Source organism: Coniosporium apollinis, assembly GCF_000281105.1.
Source record: "Coniosporium apollinis CBS 100218 chromosome Unknown supercont1.17, whole genome shotgun sequence".
Lineage (NCBI taxonomy): Eukaryota > Fungi > Ascomycota > Dothideomycetes > Coniosporium > Coniosporium apollinis.
The window spans coordinates 404,047-418,544 of record NW_006913279.1 but is presented as its reverse complement, the minus strand read 5'-3'; the positions used below and the strand labels follow the sequence as shown (position 1 = coordinate 418,544).

The window sequence follows — 14,498 nt, the reverse complement described above, 5'->3', positions numbered from 1 at the left end:
CGAGAAACAAGCAGCATTTTTTGTCACATGAGGCTGAGGAGACCAAGGCTTGTCAAGTGAAGACATATTGGCAATTTAACTATATTAAATGAGTAGCTGAATCTTGCTTTTATCCCAGATTTGCTACGTTGGCTCATGCGAATGCGGGACACAGGCACTTGCTACCTGCTACCCCAAAAGGGTATGTGGTTACAGGCAAGCCACCCACCCGTAACCTTAAGAAGGCAGTTAGGTTCTGGTTCGATTTTTGCTTGGACCGTTTCTTTTCCACTTTTTCATTTTTGCATCGCTGCTGCAAGACGCCGCAGCTCGTCTCACTACAGATATAGAAACTCACCCATTCCAGGCCCAATTCAATCCCAATCTTCCAGTCGGACCACTCCCGCTTGCCTCCCGATAAACAAACCACACATAGCACGTCACATAAAGTCGGTCTTCGACTACGGCTGTTCCTACGATACATTTGAAGAATCAGCCTAAGATTCTCAAATAAGCAGCCGCGGGCACACTACTGCGACAAAACATGTACATGTATGATAGAATCCAAACTCAATGCGCAATGCAACAAACCCCCGGGCAGAAAAGCCAACAGGGACGGGGGAGCCAGATATAGGGTAGCCTAAAGATTAACCATATTCAGCCAGCTTTCCACGAACCCTAATCGCCCATCCTCCCTCACCACCGCCTTCTCAAACTCTTCAAAGTTCAGCTTTCCACCCCTTCCGCCCCGTTATCTGACCTCCTGCTCCACCTTGTCCAGAAAGACGAGTCGGTCAAGCCGTGTCTCGGATGGCGGTTCGTCCAGAAAGTGTCTCCGGCGAATTCCCGTAAGTTCGAGGTCCAGCGAATGTGCGAGGCCTTCCTCGATGCGCATGCGCAAGTCCCGAACGATGGAGTGGGGGAGTGGTGCCTGAGCAACCTGAGCCAGCGACAATGAAACGCAGGGACGGAGTGTCTCGGGTTAGTGACCTGTATTATCAAGAGCGACTACGCATTAGGGGTCACTAAGGTTGGACTAACCAAGATTCCTTCCACTAGAGCACTCTTTCGTTTAGGCAATCCGGTCATTTTGAGTAGTTAAGTTGAGCCAACTAGCCAGTAAGTACAGATAAAATGAAAATATAGAAAAATGGATGAATGAATGACTCTCCGCTTCGCTCTCGTCCCACCTCGCAAACTAGCAGGTTAGGTCAGACCTCCTCCAAGGGGATGATGCAACTCATAACAAAATGCCTGTGACAATGCTCGCTATCCTTACAAATCCATAACACGATGCTCTTTCCACAGTCTAATGCTTCGCCCGCCAAAGGGACCACACAAGGCACAAATCCGAACCGTCAAGCCCCCCGCTCAGTTGCAAATCGAAGCATCGGTCGTGCAGCCCTTGAAGCCGCTGGCGCAGACATAGTAGTTGCCGTGACCCGTGGGACAGCTGCCCCAGAAGCGCTTGGGGCCTGGACAGATGGCGCCGCTGTCGGTGCACCCAACGAAGCCGCTGTCGCAGTCGTTCTCGCGCACGTACCAGGTGCCTGAGGGGCATTTGCCAGTGGTGGGTGGCTTGGGATCTCTGGGCTTTGTCGGGTCTGTAGGAGTGTTCTTCTTATCGGGAGCGGGTGGTGTGGTTTGAGGAGTCGCGGGGTTGCACACATTGCGGTCTGTGGTGCAGCCCTTGAAGCCGTTGGCGCAGTTGTAATAGGAGCCGAGGTCTCCGTTGGGTCCGCAGTCATTGTAGAAGCGACGGGCTCCAGGGCAGGCGGAGGAGTACTGGGCAAGGGTTGCGCAGCCTACGAAGCCACTGTTGCAGCTACCCGCTGGATAGTAAGATGTGCCTGATGGGCAGATGACTGACCGCTCGGAGACACCGAAGGGTGCAGCGTTTGTGAGAGTCATGATAGAGGCGGAGGCGGAGAGGGCGGTAATGAAGGCGTTGAAATGCATCTCGGGTAGATTTAGAGACTAATATTGCGAAAGTGGATGATTCGAGAAAGTTTAAATGGCCGATGGCTCTAGCTGTAAGCTATGACAGTCTGCACGAAAGTAGAGATTGTTGAGATGAAATCGACAAATGGGATTAGACTTTAGGAAAGAAGAAGCTGTTGTTTGAGATTCGATGGATGATAAGGTTGTAGGAAGAGGTATGCACGCATCCTTATACTAAACTGGACTATGATTGAGACTATTCTAACATCAGCCGCAGCTGGGTTAGAGAGCGGCGGGAACAGAAGATGGCTGTGTGTTCTCATTCCTTGACTACAGCCATTAAGGTTTGGTCGAGGTAGAAAAGCTGCCGAACTCGTAGCTACTCGGCTGAAGAGCTGGTTCTGCACGCTCAGCAGGCTCTAAGGGGGTAAAGATGGCAGGGCTGAGCCATGATTACCACATCCGAACTCAGGTAGCGTGCGGGGCGATGCCCTGGGACAGCTTGACAGCCTTCAGCCCTGCTGCGGAGACCAAGCCTCCACCTGAGGAAGGTATTGTATCTATTTTTAATAGCTGTATTATTCAGCTGTACTTATCGTTATTTTCTACCACCCGCACTACCAGATTCACGAACCCCTTTCTACATTTCGAAAGGAGAAACCCCAGAACCGCTCTTAGCCGAGACAGAGATAGGATGTAAGTTGTATCTTTAGAATACTGCAGCAAGGGCAGTGACTACCTGTTCGGGGTTGTCGGCACGACTCAAGCGTCTATCAACAGACTGGCAATTCAGTAATGTAATACTACTAAGACACAGTGGGTCTCAAGCATAATAGGCCATACGTTAGGGAGAATATAACTCCACCACCATCATCATCATCATCATCATCATCATCATCATCATCATCATAAATGCGCAGTGTTGCAGCTCGTCCCAGAAAACCATCATCATAGGTATCCTACACTATATTCATATCCGTCTCATCTTCGCCCGCAAAGCAAGCAGAAGAGAATGAGAAAGAGTAGACTATATAATTCCCGCCCGTATCCGTTCCCTTGTCAACGCCGTCGCTTTTTTAGTGAAATGTAAGAGAGAAGTAGCAGCAGCAAGCTCCGGTGACCAGCGCGAAGCATGCGCTCAGCTACCTGAATAAGCCTGTAATGCAGACCAGGAACAAGAAGATTATGTGCCGCCCGCCCACGCCTCGTTCCATGCGGCCATTGGTACCCAGAGAGACCCCTCGCATGCAAATGCATCGACAAAGAATGGAAGTAGTTGTAAGATAAACATGAGGTGAAGATGAATGGGGTATGCGGCCGGGCCTTCGTTCGCCGATGGCTGCATGATTTCCCGTCGTAGAGTTAAGTTCACACCATGGGATGGTCCACACACCATTTCGGAAATTTGACCGCGCTCAGGCTATTCCCGCATTCCGTTGGTGCATCAGAGCGAAGACACTCTGGATCAGTTGCTCCTCCTATGACGGTTGTTAGGGTACACGTGCATATTTGCGCATCGATAAAGGATTGCTTACCTCTGGCGCCGCCTTCACAAACGGCAACTCCCAGAATCCAAACGCCTGGTTGCGCAAAAGCTCGACCAAGGTCACCATCAGTCCCCACGGGTGTGGACGATGCGCAACCACCATGCGCTCGATCAGCACGCGAGTAATCTGCTGCTGGACGTCTTGAAGAGCCTGAGCGTCCTGGTGGCGGGCTCTGAAAAGATGCATGATGAAGCAGCTGAAGAAGTAGGTATGGCTGTTGGGCCAGCGGAGCTGATTCGTGATGGCGCCGAGGAAGTAGTGCCGGGCCTCGATGGAGAGCGTCATGACCAGCTGCTCGAGGAGCTTGACACCTGCTGACGAACTATCAAAGGACGAGCCGGCATCGGATGGGGTGGGAATGGCCTTAGTTCCGATATAGAGGACGAGAGCATGGAGTAAGACGGTGTTGACGTTGATCGGCTCGTTCTGGAAGGCTGTTGCCTTACGCTGGACGTTATACACCGCTTGGCAGATCTTGTCAACTTCTGCGGAGTCGATCTCATCGCTGACCAGAAGCTTATCGACTGTCTCCTGTATCTTGGCTTCACGAATCGGGCTCTTGAAGTCTCCGAGGATCCTCGGCGCGGACCTAACGTCGTCGATAAGATCGACTCGAAGACCAGAGAAGAAAGGATCCGGAAGAGTTGCGAGGAAAGAGGGATATGCGCTCGTCACAATGTTGCGGAGCTGATGACAGTGGGCCGGAATCGCATTGCATAATTGGAAGTGATTTTCGGCCAGGAATTCCGGAAAGTCGTGGTACAGGACTGAGAGAACCCTGAGCACCCCTCGATGAAAGTTTGCCGCAGCGCCCGACGGTTGACTCGGCTTCAAGAGACCCCCGGTGTAGGCTAGCAGTATTTCGAAAAGCTTAACGTAGATATCCAGACCCTGTAGCGGTGTCAGTTAGAACAAACACAAGGTATCGAACATAAACACTCACGCTTTGTTCGCTCTGCTCGCCCTGATTGAGCATGGCAGGCATGAAGATGCGGTTCGAAATCAGGGAAAGCCATGCAAAAGCGAAACCGGGAAAGTAGTTGGGCTGAAGCGCTAAGAACGCCCGTCCCATAACGTTCATCATGTCGTCTTCCAACCCAGCGAGGGCCTCCGCGGCACTGCGAAGGCTGCACAGAATACTCGAGAATAGCCTGAAGAAGACCTTCTGATTGAAATCTTCGCCGCGCTTGTTCTGATGATGGCAGAGGTTCAAGACGATCAAGCTGAGAATCCCCTCGAAATACGTAGGTTTGTCCGTCTTGTCAGTGCCTTCTGGCTCGCCTCGGTAGACAACTAAGCACACGACTAGCTGGGCAAGAGCATCGATGTGGGTATAGGCGTCATGAGGGGCCAGACGTGGCGGCAGGTAGGCTTCGTCGGTCTCGTAGACCTCGACCGATTTGTCGATACAGACACGAAGGAAGTCCATAGAAGCTTCCCGTGTGCTCATTGCCTCTGACTGAAGCAGCTGGCGGACGAACGCCGCGATGGATTTCTCCGGAGCATCCCTGCGTTGGAGGTGGATCCATTCGTCGAAAAGGTATTCGAGTTGATCCTGCTTATTGGAGTACGCAGGCGAAGGAAGCGTATCTGCAGGAACTTGTAGTTTCGAGACGATCTGCTTGCCGACCTCAAGCTGTGGGTCTTCGATGAGCCAACGGGTCAAGGCTCCCAGAGACCTCACCAGGTCTGCACGGAGGACACCAGGCTGCCCGGTAAGGAGCAGCTCGTCCATCAAAGCCGACAGGAATTCCGCAGCTGCGACATTGCGATCATCAAACGCTTTGGCGACAGACTGATCGACACGATCAATGGTCAGTAAGCCGCTGCTCAGCCAGCAGATAGTGGCCGTGACGTTGAACAACTTGCGTTCATCCAAGTTCGCCAGCCAGGTCATGACTCGCTTCCCAGTCTTGACAGCGATATCGCAGACATTGCCGAGCAACCGCACCATCACTTCAACTTCCAAGCGGCGCTCGGCTTCATTGTAGATGTACTCAAAGATAAAGTGAGCCAGCGCCTCGGAAACCGTATCAAGCTGGGATCCGGAGCTTGCGAGGGCAACAAGGAGTTGATGAAAGGCAGCGCGAGTCGGTGCAGTCGGCGGCATGTCCTCGATATGCTCTTCTGGCGCTTCCCGTGCGGCGTGCTGCACCTCCGCGAAGAGCTCGCGTATGCGTTCTACAACGCTCTGAGCATCAATGTAATCGTTGATCTGGGGCTGAGCTTGGGAGAGCTGGGCAGCCGGCGTTGGTTGCATACGAGACACTTGCTGAATCCCTGCGCGGGTCAGAACTGGGCCTTCGGCAGGGGTTGCTAGGTTTGGAATAGGAGGGAAGTGATCCTGGAGTAGGTCGAGAACCTGGCGTCCGCTATCCTGCGAAGCAGCATTGGCATGGCCTGGCAATCCTCGTACTTGGCGGCCGAAATCTTCGAAGATAGCAAGCTGTTCGCGATTTAAACCATTTGGGCCTTGGCGGTAGGGCTCTGGGATGTACCCAGCCCACCGGCTGACAAGCGGATCCATGAACTGCTCGTTGGGGCGAGTGCTATTATGGTGCCTTCGCGCACGAATGCCATCCTCAATATGCGCGTCAATCTCAGGAAGTGACTGCTCTTCAGCTGCGCGCTCGACATAGCTGCAGACAAGATCGAGGTTATCATTGACGAACATGAGTATAGATCCTTCTGGCAACGCTTGCTCCGGGAGCTCTCGCGCAGCCAAGCGGATGCTGTTGAGCATGCTCATCTTGAGGGGTTCCTTGCACGTTACTAGCGCTAGGCAGCCAGCTAAAGATTTGACCATGCTATGAGCGGCCAGTCGGAAGCGATCTTCATCCGGCTCTGTTGCGTAGTCTTTGATCACCAACTGCGCCGTTGAGATAGCCGCGATCGTTACTGAGCGTTCAACAACTGGCCCAATGATCTCAGCTACCGCTTGCTGGGCAGCGTAAGCGTATACCTGGGTCATACGTGCAGGCGGAATCAAGTTGGTGGAGGTAGGCGGGATCACAAGCAGGTTTGCGATATCTGGCAAACTGGCAGCAATAGCAGCAGGCGTGAAGCGTTCGCTCGGTACTCTGGCGCGATTGAGGTTCATGAGTGAGTAATCCCCGAACCCGTCCGGGCCCTCAGATAGAACGACTGGACCAAGAAGCTCGTCTTCCGGAACTGGACGGGAGCGGATGCTCTCAGATGGCTCAATGGTTTTGTAGTCGAGGTCTAGGCCCTTGCAGAGCACCTCGATCTCGAACTTGAGATTGAGTTTCAGCTCGGCAAAATGGTACAGCTCCAGCAGCAGGCGTATAATCTCCATGGTCCATGGGTTGGGCGGTTTGAAAATCTTAGACTTCGCCGCTTGTAGCAGCACCTTGCATGTGAAGGGTATCGTGATGACTAGCCGTTGGGTATCGTGACCTTCGATGAGCAGATCCTTAAACGAGATGTTCTTGAACTTTATTGGTTGATCCCTAGCGATGGTGAGGGATCCAAGCCATCCGCCTAGGTTCTTCAAATGTGTTCGCTCGGTGGAAGAAGTAATGGTGGAATCCGAGTTCAGCATTCGGATGACTGATGAATAGGTTTCGTGAAGGACCTCAGCCCACAGCGTCTTGTCATTGAACAGTTCGAGCATGTCGAGATAGAGCTGTTGAAAATTTGGCTGCATCTTTGCCCGCTCCTCCACAAGGTAGCCTGCGAACCACTGATGATGCTTTTCCTCTAATGCTTCTCTCAGATCTTTGAGTTTGTCCTTCAGGTTGCGTTCGGACACATTGTTCAGAACGAAGAGAACTTTATCTTGTACATCCTCATCCGGTTCTTCGTACAAGTCCCCTCGGACGGGGGGATCCACGTTGAGGCAAGAGAATGGAGGATACATTGGTTCGGGTGGTGGAAACTGATCGACGTTGCCGTTGCTGTGTGGCATACCGTTTCGTGTATCGCCATTCAAGGCGTCACTTCCGTGTTGGCTTCGCACGACTTCTTGCGCGACTTCCCAAATCTCGGTATTTCGGAGGTCCGACACGCGCAAGAGACGGTCGCAAAAGCTAGGCCATTCTTGCAATCGGCTCTTGAAGTGAAGAAGCGCTTGTAGCCCGAACTTGTACATGGTAGTCGCGGGCTTGAATTCCTGAACCGCTTCAAGAACCATTGCTAAGGCCGCCTGAAGTGGGATGCGTGAGAGCAGGTTGTAGTTGATGATGCTCCCGAACAAGACCGCGGTGACCGCTAGTGCCTCGAGAGGATATTCACCGAAGCAGCTGTACTCATCAAACAACCCGTGAATCATGCAAGCGAACAAGTCTTGTTCCACAGGATCTTCCGAGGTCTTGTATTTTTGAAGAACTTCAACGACCTCACGGACCTCGCTTTCACCGCCATACATCTTCTTGTAATGCTCCTGCATCTGTGCGTCAATCTCGGGAGACATCGCGTTGCCGTTTTTGCCGTTGGCATTGATAATATCGTCGAAGCCTTCACCGTAGTTGATAAGCCTTGGGTAACGCTGCATGCAGTCACGTTGTAGCTTGACCAGTTCCTCATCGGAAAGATGTCCCTGTAGAGAGCTCAGTAGCGGATAGACGGTCTTGACCAGCAAGGGTACAGTGCTCGGTGGCTCATTCTCTCGCAAAATCCGGAATTCATCTTCTCCTTTGGTGGTCAGGAACGTAAGAAGAATGCGGGGGAAAACCTGTGGAAGCTGCAGAAACATTTGTTCTAGCCAGGCATCGAGGTCGAACAGATCCTGGCCATGCGCAAGAGCAGCAAGGTCTACACTCATATCACTGTTGAGCGCGATCAAGGAATCTAACCAGCCAAGCTCCTGCGCATGCTCAAAGATCGGCAGAAGTACCAATGGAGATTGCATGTATTTCTCAATGAGTCTCTGCGCAAGCCAGTGGTGGTCGGCTTTCCATAGTCCATGAAGGACGAAGCCGTGGTTCGGTAGTGTCTTTTCCACAAATGGATCTAATAGTTGCTTCAACGCCATCTCTTGAACGCCGCCCCAAGGCTTCGGTACTGCAGCCGCAGACACCGTGAACATCTGGGTGTGCGGGTTGATGATCGTGTTGGGGATCCTCATGCTAGCTGCTTGGTTGTATGTCTCCTGTGACCGGAAAACTGTGGTGAACAGCATGGACGTCGCGTCAAGCGAGACGAAAGGATGTCTTATCGCACTGCTAGCGTAGGCTTTGACGTCTTCCGGCGCGTCCTCGTACATATCCATCGAGTAAGCGGCGCGTAACCGAGGAATCTGCGAAGCGTCCAACTCTTCCGGAGAGCACGAAAGAAAAGCAACGACGAAAGACAACTGAGTGTCGCCGTACTGCCAATCACCGCCCCATAGCCGCTGGATATCGAAGTTCTCGTACGCTGTCGCCAAAGGCAGCAGCGCATTGTACAAAGCGAGAAATTGAGACTTGGTCACTCTCAAGTCCTCGCGGTCGAAAGAAGCGACAATGTCCTGCCAGTCGAGGCGCTGACCAGCACGGTGCTCGCGAAGTGCCGCAACGAAAGTGCCAGCATTGTAAGCTTGGCCGTCCTGCGCAATGACCATGTAGAGAAGCACACTTGCAACCTGCTGATAGCTGATGTCGCGTATTTCCGCAGAAGCCAACAGGTCTCGACAAGCTTCGAGACTGGAGGTACCTCGGGGCCCTGTGCGCTGAACTAGCCGAACAAGAGGATTTTGAGGCCCTACGAGTTCCACTACGTACAAGGCAGCGGCGACCTCGGTGGGTACTAGCATGCCGTTCTTTGCATAACGACTTCGTACAACCTTCACCAATTCGAGCTTGTCCTCGTCACTCCAGCTCCGTGGAGGGTATTGAATGAGGCGTTCCAGTACCGATGCGACGAAAGAGGGGAGCAGATCCACCTGTGAGTGATCGTACGGAGGAAGAGCTATGGCAAGGAAGTTCTCGAGGTTATTCGTAAGGATGGCGTCCGCTGCTCGTTGTTAGCATGGGTCAAAAGCTCGTGCTGTGGCAAGTACCTTTCATCCTCAAGTCGGGTTTTGAAGCGGTCTTGAGTGCGAGCGCCAAAGCTGTCCTAGCCAACGGGTCGAGTTTGAAGTGCTCCATGAAAGCTGAAAGATCGAAATCCTTGAACAGATCGGCCTCAGGGCCATCGATGGACTCGGCGATCTTGTAAGCTTGTTGTGTGTCCGTCGTGATCTTCTGCATCTCTTCTACTAGCAACCTATAGCTACCAGAGGCATCGCTGCTACGGCCAGCGCCTGGAAATATTTGAGCCGCGTTGTTGGAGAGAAGGCGACGGAAGTACTTGGCATAGACGTCCATGCCGCACGATTCGATCAGCTGCAACGCGCAAGTAAGCAACTCTGCTCTGGTTCAGGTGACGTTGGCGCGACTGCTCTGCATGAAATACCTTTCGTATCTGGTCGGCCTGGCTGTCCCACTTCGCTTTATCCTTGTCGTCTCTGATTGTGCTCAGCAGCACAAATATTTGCGCAATGACAATCTTAGACAGCGACTGGCCGGGCGCGGCAGATGAAGGGTTGCTTAAGCTGCTGGGCGATCCGATGTTGCTGTTTTGCGAGAGTGAAGGTGAACCTCGCGCAAGCCTGGAGCCCCCTCCGCCGCTGCTCGAAGCACCTCCACCCCCTTGCGACGCGGTAGGCACAGCGGCGGCGGAGGAAGCTGAACTGGGGTTGCCCGGTGGCGCTATCGTCCTTGGTCTTCCGGACGACAGCAGCTGGTTCGAAGGCGGCTGCTGCGATCCGGTGTTGGTTGGCGAGAAGGGGGAGGACGACGAGAAGGACGAGGCGCGACTGGCGACGTGTCTGCTGGCTAAGGGCTGTATCGCGGGGAAGCTGGTTTGCGAAGGCGAGAAAGCGTTGCGCGAAGGGCTGGCGGATGGAGCGCCAGAGTTGAACGCGGTTGATATTGGGGTCAGTCCACGGCGCCCGCTCTGCTGCTGTCTTGACGAGCCCCAGGAGAATTGCTGGCTCATCTAGGCAGCTCTCCCATGGGCAAGCGGAAGGGACTATGGGATAACGGGGTCTTGCGAGGAAGGGTAGGTAATGGGGGGGTTAAGGGCGAGGGTGACGGGGTTCTGGGCTGCAGGTCAAGTCGCAGAAGTTGAAGTTGCAGCGAGCGTGACCTGAGGCTCAACTACTCGGCGGCGAGCCTTGCAGCTTTCTTGGCATCACCTGTGCCTGCACTACGTGACTACCTACACTGTTGCCGCAAAAGTTCCCGCCACTAAGCGAGAAACCCACCAAACTTTGTATGCAGCTCTCTACTCTTCCTCCGGGAACACCACCGCTAATGTATTATGCCGTACTCTATTAGCTTCTAACCCAATGTTAGAAGGCGCCGTTCTTGTCACGACGTAAACTTGATATTTCTCGGCGTTCGGATCTTCTATTATTCCGAGGTCACGTGCTTCTAAGCGCTTAGAATAGACTCTAAGCGCTCTAGACGCTCGCGACTGTACGCGATTTTATAATACCCGTGCTTTGGACTGAACCACAGCGACCTGGCCTTGCATGAGAGGCACGAATAGTGAGTCGAGCTCTAGTACTAGAGACCATCGGATTCGCCTTCTGGCCCTCTGTGACGCTCAGAATTCCACCGAACCGCGTCCTGCTTCCCCTCACTTCTAGAAAGAATACTCGGCTATCTATTCACGAAAAAGCCCCGCCTGCTGCGAACGACAAGGGATGAGGTATCCACATCTACTATGGATTGAACACTCTCTGGCTTTGATAAGTGTAAAAATAGTACAGAGTTCTGCAAGGCGCAGTTCTTCCTACAGCTGCAGGTAGGTGATAGCTATGCGAGGTCGAGGAGGGTGTGGCACGAACTTTCGTGGTTGGGCAACCTCCTCCACAACGCTCGTTGCTTTTCGCTCACGGCCGCTTCTCAGTCTCTATGCTGTTTCTTCTTTCATGATGCAAAATATTATGAAGCATTCAGGTTCTTAAGAAGAAATTACAGGCGCACTAGGCAAATCGGCTCCAACGGCCTTCAGAGTTGTTCCTGGATCATCATGTAAACCCCATAATCCACAATGCATGTTTCTGGGTTCCCGACAACACTTTTTTCGCTGCTGCCCCAAGACGTAAGGCTGGACGAGATCTGGCCTTTGCCACCACCAACTTCTCCGACAGATTGGGTCAGCCTTACTGCACCCGGAGGAGCAGCTTGCGCAATACACCGTGGCGATGTTGCGGCATTTTGCCCGCATGATTTGGCTGCAGCGTTCCCGTCTTAAGAGTCCGGCCTTGCTCTGCGGGCCATGCGGGGGCTGGGTAATTCTCTTCTCTGTCTTCTTCGGCTGGGTAACTCTCTCCCATGATGTCTCTCCTGCGAAAGAGACAAGCATTTGGACCTTACTGCCCTGCCGAAGGCAATTGGTATGCTTGCTCAAACTTCGTTGGTTGCTGTGTCGATGTCAACCAACAAGGGTCTCAATCGCCTTGCCAGCTAGGATGTCACGCCGGCAATCTGCAACCTGCCAGCTTCGATGCGACCTATCACGGAAAATTCCCCGATGTGGTGTGTGAATATGGGTCACAGCCCTACCAATGTAATTACACGACGCCGACGCCTTCATTCATGGGATGCTGCAAATCAAATCCCTGCAGTCCGGCCAGTGGGTGTCCGAAAGGGGATCTGACGCCAGCGCGGTTACCGTCGAATCCCAGTATAGCAGCATCCTTTGCGTCGATTGCAGAGAGCTCGTCGACAAGTGGTGCAGAGATACCAACTTCCACATCGATAAGCCTTCCTTCTTCGACTCCCCTTACCACGGACTCCGATGAACAAGATACACCAGTGGCCGCCATCGCTGGCGGTGCCGCCGGAGGCGCCGTGGTCCTCGCCCTTATCGTGGGCCTCATTATCTGGCGCATGAGACGGCGCTCACCCAAGTCACGGCGAAGCGGCCGTGCCGGTCCCGATGATTATCTCAATCCCAATGCACCTCCTATGCAAGACATGTACCAAAGCTCTCCCGCCATGAGTGAGCTCCCTGCACGTATAATCCCCTCAGCCTCGCCTCAGTACTCATCACCAGCTAACGCTCCACCAGACCACGACCTTTCCAAACACCGCACAACGCTCCTGCCCCGCTACTCGACTCTAGAGGACCAGCTCAAAATCGGCACCAACAGTCTCCACACCGAGACCCCGGCAACGGCCCACGAACTCCCCCTCACCGAGACCCGTGCGACAAGCCCCATCTCCCGCAAATCCCTTCCCTCGCCCTTCTCCTACCCCTCCATGCACCCCTCGCCAGCCGTCGCGCCAGCTGAACTCGACAGCACAGCGTCCTCGCGCTCGTCGCCGTTGAGTCCGAGCCAGACACACCAACAAGGCGCAGCGGCGCAGCGGCGCGTGGGCGCCCTCGGCGGAGTGTCGCCAGAAATGCTTGAGCCAGGGAGTCCGGCTTCAGAGCGTAGGGGTAAGGCGGGGAATGGGCGGCCGGGATCGGGGTACGGGCTTGGAATTTCCGTTACGTAGCCCGGTGGTGGTGATCTTCGCGGCGAGGCGCCTCACGCACACTGGAGTTGTTGATGGGAGGTACATCAGGCCTGCGCCGCCGTCGCTGTAGGCTGAGGTATGGCCCGGGGTAGGGAACAGGGGGGCTAGTAGCTAAGTGAACAAGTGTGTGTGCTACGGCATCTTCCAAATGATGATGGAAAGGGAAATAGATCATTAGTAATTACATTAATTCTCAGGACAAGGGTTTGAGCCGAACGATAATGGGCGGAGGTTGAGGCTATCGACTTCTTTTCTCTGGTATATGTTTTAGTTCTCTATTAGATATTTTAGTGTTCTGAATCAAGTAGAAGCAAAGTCGTGCTGTGGCAGTTGCAGCTTCCAAGACAATATTTCGGCCAGACTGGAGCTTCCATTTCAAAGAACACGATCTTTTATGCCGGTGCGTCTAGGCTGCTCAGGCTGTTGAACGACACCATAATTACCGCTGGTGTCTAGCTTACAAGATGGTGCGGTCGTTTTCTGCTTAGGTAGCGTCTTAACTGCAGTGCCGCTGAGATGGTGAGGACCAAGAATTAAAACAGTACGCAACCTAGGTATAAAGCACGTCACGGAGCAATATCGGAGGAAGTGGCTGAGTCGAGGGAGCCTTTCGGGCTCCTTGAGACACGGGTGAGCCAGGGTGAGGGATCAACCTGTTTATCACCCTACCTATGCTCACCAATGCCCACCCAAAACTCACCTCGGCTCGCGCGAGCCTAGGGCGGCGACACTCACCCTCTAGAACGGGAAAGGAAACCTTGCAGAGGCTCGCAGATAAACCATCGGTAGGTAACGCGCTTTACCGCCCATCGCGCCTGATTCACCTCTGTCCGTTTCACGGTTCGACATCTCTGTTGCGTACCTACGTGACAGGCTTTGACATACACCGTGTCTCTGCCAGCTATTTGGGCATGCCAGGGGCGTAGGCGCATCATTCGGCAGCCACAGCTTGTATCCACGGTCCTGCTGCAGGTCCCAATACGCACAACCCACGAGCCAACCGCATCAACTTCTGATACTTTGTGCTGAGTACAGCGGGTGCCCAGTTGTTTGACTGTGTTAAGTCTGGGTAGAGCATGAGAAGAACCAACGCCTATCTTCTCGAGCTCTATCGCCGCCGCCGCAGCGGTAAGGTGTGCCTGAAAGATAAGAGAGCTCTGCAATGCCCCCGAGCATATTAGAGCGTCCGAAGCTGTCCCGAGTTTCTAAAGCTTGGTTTCCATAGCACGTCCTCAAGGCCTTGCGCGAGCCCCGGGGCGACTGATGATGAGTTTTGGTGAAAGAGCTACTGACGGAGCTGCTGGGCGCGTCTCCGGTAGATTACTGATTGTGCACCAGTCGGTCACTCTCCCGAAGGGCAGCTCGTTCAAGAGAAAGTCCTCAACTGTTTCTTGACCATCAGTTCGTGTCTGCTTTTTAATGGTCAAAGTGGTCTTGTCGTGAGGATGAGGTGGACTACCTAGGTATTGGCGCGGCGCGGCTCGTGCTCCGCCCATAGCAACACCCACCCCCCCAG

General features: G+C 53.6%; 3 protein-coding genes across 3 annotated transcripts; 1 reads left to right on the top strand and 2 right to left on the bottom strand.

Annotated features, from left to right (window-relative positions):
• Positions 1–1,350: 1,350 nt before the first annotated feature.
• On the bottom strand, positions 1,351–1,938 carry W97_04098 (uncharacterized protein; the record flags this gene model as incomplete). The annotated part of the gene is made up of 1 exon (XM_007781991.1): positions 1,351–1,938. The coding sequence occupies one exon, from the start codon at positions 1,936–1,938 to the stop codon at positions 1,351–1,353; it is 588 nt and encodes a 195-aa protein (XP_007780181.1).
• A 1,397-nt stretch (positions 1,939–3,335) lies between these two features.
• W97_04097 (uncharacterized protein) lies at positions 3,336–10,445 on the bottom strand (the record flags this gene model as incomplete). Its single annotated transcript, XM_007781990.1, has 5 exons — positions 3,336–3,398; positions 3,456–4,358; positions 4,411–9,422; positions 9,466–9,790; positions 9,861–10,445. The coding sequence occupies 5 exons, from the start codon at positions 10,443–10,445 to the stop codon at positions 3,336–3,338; spliced, it is 6,888 nt and encodes a 2,295-aa protein (XP_007780180.1).
• A 1,349-nt stretch (positions 10,446–11,794) lies between these two features.
• On the top strand, positions 11,795–12,961 carry W97_04096 (uncharacterized protein; the record flags this gene model as incomplete). Its single annotated transcript, XM_007781989.1, has 1 exon — positions 11,795–12,961. The coding sequence occupies one exon, from the start codon at positions 11,795–11,797 to the stop codon at positions 12,959–12,961; it is 1,167 nt and encodes a 388-aa protein (XP_007780179.1).
• Positions 12,962–14,498: the final 1,537 nt, after the last annotated feature.